Source organism: Sarcophilus harrisii, chromosome 3 (genome assembly GCF_902635505.1).
Source record: "Sarcophilus harrisii chromosome 3, mSarHar1.11, whole genome shotgun sequence".
NCBI classification, from domain to species: domain Eukaryota; kingdom Metazoa; phylum Chordata; class Mammalia; order Dasyuromorphia; family Dasyuridae; genus Sarcophilus; species Sarcophilus harrisii.
In genome coordinates this window covers 517,877,769-517,884,106 of record NC_045428.1, presented here as the reverse complement: position 1 = coordinate 517,884,106, position 6,338 = coordinate 517,877,769, and the positions used below count along the sequence as shown (strand labels likewise).

General features: G+C 35.0%; 1 protein-coding gene across 1 annotated transcript; it reads right to left on the bottom strand.

The window, feature by feature from the left end:
- Positions 1-1,668: 1,668 nt before the first annotated feature.
- LOC111720137 (probable E3 ubiquitin-protein ligase TRIML1) lies at positions 1,669-5,755 on the bottom strand. Its single transcript, XM_031961443.1, is given in 6 exon segments — positions 1,669-1,863; positions 1,866-2,215; positions 2,913-3,010; positions 3,732-3,748; positions 3,878-4,063; positions 5,336-5,755. Coding segments are annotated over 6 exon segments (1,266 nt in total).
- Positions 5,756-6,338: the final 583 nt, after the last annotated feature.

The following is a 6,338-nucleotide window of genomic DNA, read 5'->3' as shown; positions in this document are numbered from 1 at the left end:
GAATGGGGTGAGGGTATTGCATTAGGAATAAGTTTTTTTTTTTTTTTTTTTTGCTTTGTTGAGTTTTATACTCCCAGCACATTTCTGAGTGCCATAAGGAAAGTACCCTTTCTCATGGAAAAGAGATGAAATCCTTTTTGCCTCTCTTTTTGAGTTTGTCTCTTTATAGAATATCCCTGTGGAATTATCCCACAAAAATGAAAGAGTATGATAAAATGTCTTCTCTCTGTTTTGTTCAAGAAAAACTTTATGCAATGTGAAAATTAATTATATTTTAAATGTTTGATAAAATTCAGTTAATATTCCATCTGAGTTTGAGGAGTTTTTCCATATTTTATTAATTCATTAAAGACTTGTTCAATTTCTTCTTCATACGTTGGTTAAATTTAAATTTCTATTGTTCTGTTAGTTTGGCTCTTCCATTTTTGTAAGTTCATTTCATAAAGGTTGCTAGTTTTGTTGGCATAAAATTTGGTACGTTTTTTAAAATTTTACTTCCTCTTCATTGTTACAATTTCAATCATCTTTTCACTTTGAGAGTAAAATGGTTTTCTTTCCTTTTTTTGGCTGAAGCAATTGGGGTTGTGACTTGCCCAGGGTTAAACAGCTAGAAAGTCTTAAGTGTCTGAGGTCAAATTTGAACTCAGGTCCTCCTGACTTCAGGGCTGGTGCTCTATCCACTGCACCATCTAGCTGTCCCCTCATTTTTCTTTTTAAAATCAAATTACATATAGGAATATTTATTTAATTTTGAAAATGGTTTAGTTTCATTTCTAAACTTGATAGAGCTTTTCTTTTGCATTTAATTGTAGTTTATTTTTGTTTGATCTTTTTCAGCTACACTTTTTTTTGTATATTTTCCTCATAACATTTCCTTTTAAGAACTCACTTGTTTTTAATGCAAAAAATTTTGCTAGATACTTCACTGACATCTCCTTTATTAAGCCAATTTATTAATTCTGTTATTTTCCTTTAATCCACTCTTACTTTAGGCTTATTCTATTCAGTCTTTAGGGTGAATCTTCACTACAGACTCTCACCGATTATAATTATTACTACTTCATTGTCAGTAAAGATTGACTTTTGATTAAATTTTTTATTTGTTTTTATGTGTTATTTATGTGCTAACATAGATCCCCCTCCCCCAAATGCATTCAGAATTGAAAAACATATACTTTGTGAGTTCCACTTAGGAATAGATTCCTAAGATATGGATAGATATTACATACATCTGTTTTTCCATAATTTTTTTCAAGTTCTTAATTTTCAAAATTATTTGTTGTTCTAGTAGATTTTTCTAGGTCTACATAGGGTACATGGAAATCCCCTAGCTTCAAGTTCCCTCCTAGCTTAATACCTATCATCATATCCATCTGTGAGTAATTAAGAAAGTTTGATCCAATTTCAATAACCATTTATTAAACTTCAGTAACATTCTAGACATTGGTTATAGAGAGAGCAAAATGAAACATTCCCTGATATAAGAGCTTATATTCTACTGGAGTTGAGATAATAAAATATATATATATACAAAGATAAAACAGGAAAAGTTATTGTCAGCAGGGCAAGTAGGTCTGACTATTTTCATGTAACATAGTACATAGGAATTGGGGTGATAATGCCAGAAGTTCATTGGCCAATAAATGTGTGGTCCTTGATTTCTCTCAATTAGGAACAGATTGTGAGAGAATAATCATTTGAATCATTTGTCAATACTTTCTTAGAAAGACTAACGATTGGCATGAGAGGTCCTGAAAATGAAGTGGTTGGGAAAGTATAAATTAGATATCTATTTTCCACATGATAAAATGATATCTCTCCACGTTCATAGTCAAGGAAGATGCCAACCTTTAAGTTGCACACATTGACACCATGCAGTATGTTCTATGGACTTGGGAACAAAGATTAAGGTAAGATGTGGCATAAAGTAAGTAAGAATTATGTTTCAGTGTACTTCTAAGTACAAACAAGTCTTGAGACTCTTTTGATTTTTTTTTACAGATGCCAAAACAACACACAGTGTTATTTGACACCTGCACCTTCCAGTAATGTCTCCCTGAAACAAAGGACTGAATAGCAAGGACTTGCGCAAAATCTGTCAATCTCCCATTATTGTCTGGTGCTTCTTCTTGGACACCTCCATATCTCATACTTTTCATATCCTCGGATATGATGATACCTGGGTCAGCTGTGTTGCAATCCAGAGTGATGTTCACTGTGGAGAGAGGAAGATTAAACAATGCTAACATCCAAATTATGATATTGTTGTCGTTATTTTACTGAGAAAAAGGTGTACACAAATGTTTCCACCAAGGAATGACCTTTTCTGCATCACAGTGATATCCAAAAGAATCAGCAAGGGTCAGTACACGTGAACAGTATGAGGAATGGGATGTTCTTGGTTTGTCTTGTAGCTGAGAGATTTTATGAAATGCTTATTTGGGAAATCTGGAAAATTGGAGGGGGGTGGGGAAAGGATTTGGGAAAGATTGTAGCCACATTGTAGCAGTCTTAAATCATGAATGGTTTTTATGTAAAAAGGAAAGTTAAATTTCTCTGACCTCTGATGAGAGATCAATGAGAAATAGAAGTTATATTGAAATATAAAGTGATAAAGAGGCAAAGTGAGCCTCATTGTGAGGAAAATCATAATGGTAAGGAAATTATAAAAAGAATAGATTATATTTGAAGTTATTCACTATATCTTTTAAGCAAAAAAGGTTGGATAAATACTTAAGTGAATTGTTGTTCAGGTATGAAGTTGAACTAGATGATCACTAAGGTAGGTTCCATTCTTGACATTCCAGGATTCTGTGAAAGCCAAGTGGGTTCTAACCCAAAGGAAAATTGGGAAGACATGGAAATGAGCTGGCTCTTTGCTATTGACCGCCCCCTCTCTCTTTCCCACTCACCTTTAAATTTGAAAATTTTTTTCATGAAACCAGTAATGGAAGGGATAGTCATGAACATCTGAAAGGTTTCTATTTTCTTTTGCAGCACAGATTCATTTCTAGAGAAGACAAATGTTAAGTTTATGTCACCACTTATCAAATGACCAGTGATACAGTTTTCATTGCTCCAGTCAAGGCCCATTAGGCCAAACACATTTTTAAGTTGTTTCCTCCTAATGAAGTAAGGGGAAAACCTACCTCCTTAGCACTTCTTCTACATCCTGAACTGAGAAAATAAATGATATATGATTAGAACAATAATGGATGGATTTGAGTTAAGAAAATGAGACTCTGGAACTGACCATCTATTCATTGTCTTGAAAACACAGAATAGAAAAGAATCTTCACAATTTTTACCCTGCAACATTTCTAATGTATGCCCCTTATCTTATCTCATCCAATAGTCATCTTCGTTTAGGCTTTCCTCATGTTTTGTGATTTCCCTAATTGGTCTCATTATTTTGAATGTAATCTGACTAGAACTACAAACCATATCAATTAAATGATAGTAGTTCGATATTATCTCAATAATAAAATATTGAGCTTTAGTAACCTTCTATTTGGCCATTAAAATTCCACAACATGACTCTAACTCATTGTAGATTCACTTTATATTACTTCCTTTCTCACTATGTTCCAGCTTCATTTTGTGTCACTTTCTTTCTCTCAATATTCCAGACTAATTGTTCTCTTTGCTCCCTTACTGGAGCCAGAACATAATCCAACATAGAGTTGAATGTATTGCCCTAAGAGGTTAATAAAGGGAAAAAAGAAACTAACCTGTATATGTTGAAGGACTAGAAAAAGTACAAAAGTATAATGGATTATACAACTTCATTTTGTTTGAGACATGGGTAATAGATTCTTCATCTTGTCATCTCTTAACTTTCTTTGGTGTTTTTTCATCTTATTTTCTGTGGTCTTACCAGGAGCAAATCCAGATCTGGTTTCTTACACTCCTCCTCTAACTCTGTGCTTCTCTTCCTTAATTCTTGACTATGGAGGAACAATGCATTAACTCTGTTGTTCAGGCCTTCGAAATTGGCTGTCGTTTCTGCTTCGACTTTTGATAGATATGTATCCTTCTCCTCATTTAGAAAGCGTTTAATTTTCTGGAATTCAGACAAAACGTGCTTCTTTTGAATTTATTTTTCCTTCTACAAAGAAAAATTAAGGCTTATGAATACAAGAAGTGACATGACATTAAATGACAACAGGATCTTTTGAAGTTCTCATTGGATTTTGATTTTGTTCATTTCTGTGGCTGAGGTTGGCCATGGACAGTGAGTACCCTCTCTGGACTCTCCACACCTTACTATACTTGGTGCTCCACACACACAGTCTCAATTTCTGCTGTTGGAAACCACCCTTACTTCCCTGGTGTTCTCTTTTTGCTGCAATGCAAAGTGCAATTGATTTGAAACCTAAGAACCTGGCTACTAATTATGTGCCTTTAGGAAAAACAGTTAACCACTCTGATCCTCAGTGTCCTTCCTCATTAATTGGACCAATATGTCTACTATCTCTCTCAAAGAGATACTTTGAGGAATGATGGCAGAACATGCATTTCAAATGTTGAAGGATCAAAATACAGATACTTTCCTCTATGAATGTCAGCTTAGCCTTCTCATTGGCCACTTGTCACATAGTGTTTTTGGTTTCTCTCCACAAAGCAGTTACAGTTCCATGGCGTTTCTTCTACAAATTTGTAAATCATATATATTTAAAAAGAAAGGAAACATAAGTTGTTGTATCCCTCAGAAGTTTAGTTCTAAATATCCAAGCCTATTCTTGTATGAATGGCTGAAAGATCAATTAATAATAAAGCAATAATGCTCTTACTTTTGAAGCTACAGGTTAAAGTTAAAACTGGGAGCCCATGGTATATGTGGACAATGGTTTAACATCCAAGTCTTTCAGAAAGACTTATTCTGAGATAACAGTAGTCTCTCTCTCTCCTCCACCCTCCCAAGAGGAGATAACATTCTAGTAACAAAAGAAGAAAACCATTAGTCAACTGTCTTGGCCCTTTCTGTGGTAGATGAAGAAATGGTGGTGCTAATTATTATATCAGATGAAGATGGCCCTGACAATCTCAGAATCCATTTTCTACAATGAACAGAGGCTCTTCCAGAGCCTAAATGAATTCATATAAAACAAGAATAAGTTCTTGAACTTCAGGGGAGACATATTTTCAGTCTGTAAGGAAAGACTCAGATTGAGGCCAGAAAACACATGTTACTTCAATTAACCAAGAGCATTGTTGAGTACTTAGAGCATAGCAGCTAGCTTGTGAAAACACATCTCTTTCTAGGATGAACTTTGAAGGCTATTGTGAAAATTCAAAATGAACACGTGGATGGAATGATGGGTACATTACTCACTCTGAAGTTCTCAGCAGCCTCATCTATGCAAAAGAGTTTGTGAACCTCATGCTCCTGGGATTGAGAACAGGACATACAGATTGGCCTCTGGTCATCTTCACAGAATAGCGTCTCCAATTTCTGATGTACCTCACACTTGTCATGTCCATCAGGGTACTGCAAATAATGGAGTCTTAGTTCTTTGGCAAAGGCTGCCAATTTACCAAGTTGCACGTTGACTTGAAAATCCTGCATCTGGGAGACACTCCTGCACTCTGGACAGGAGAAAGGGGTTGGACCTTGCTGCCAGCTACTACTGAGGCGACTATGGCAAAAATTGTGGCCACATTCAATGGTCACTGGGTTTGTGAAGTATTCCCTGTATATGCAGCAGATGAGCTCTTTCTGAAGGTCTTGAATCAGTTCTGATGTAGAGGCCATGTTTCTGGGAAAACATGGGAAAGGTCAGTAACTGATTTAGAGGACAAAAGTGCCAAAGACGTGGCCCCTTCTATTCCAACAACTTTATCATTTCATATAGCTGTTTGTTTGTTCTTTCTAATACAATGGATAAGAGGAAAAGACTGAATTTTTCACATCATGTGATTGAGGAAACTAAGATGAGAAATATGTAAGCATTGTGATTTCTTTCTGATCTTCTAAACCTCTCGAGATCACCTAACATAACTATTGAAACACTGTTCCCAATTAAATTCATAATCTTAGATGAAATTTGCTCTTTTTTCGTCCTTTTCTCCAACTTTTGTTGATAATTTCAATTCTGATCTTATAAATAACTGTCTCCCTTTCTCTTTTTTCTTCCTCTCCCCCTACCCAAAATCTTAAGAAATTTTTTATGCTTTTTACTTTCATACTTCAGTCATTTGGGGTAATTCTCTATTTCTTCCCATCAAAAGTGGTCCTAATGGCTTACATTCAATTACAGTGATGGCTGAAAAACAAAATAACAGTTCTCCTATGCCAAACACCACATGAAATATGAATTACAAAAAAAAGTAGGCAT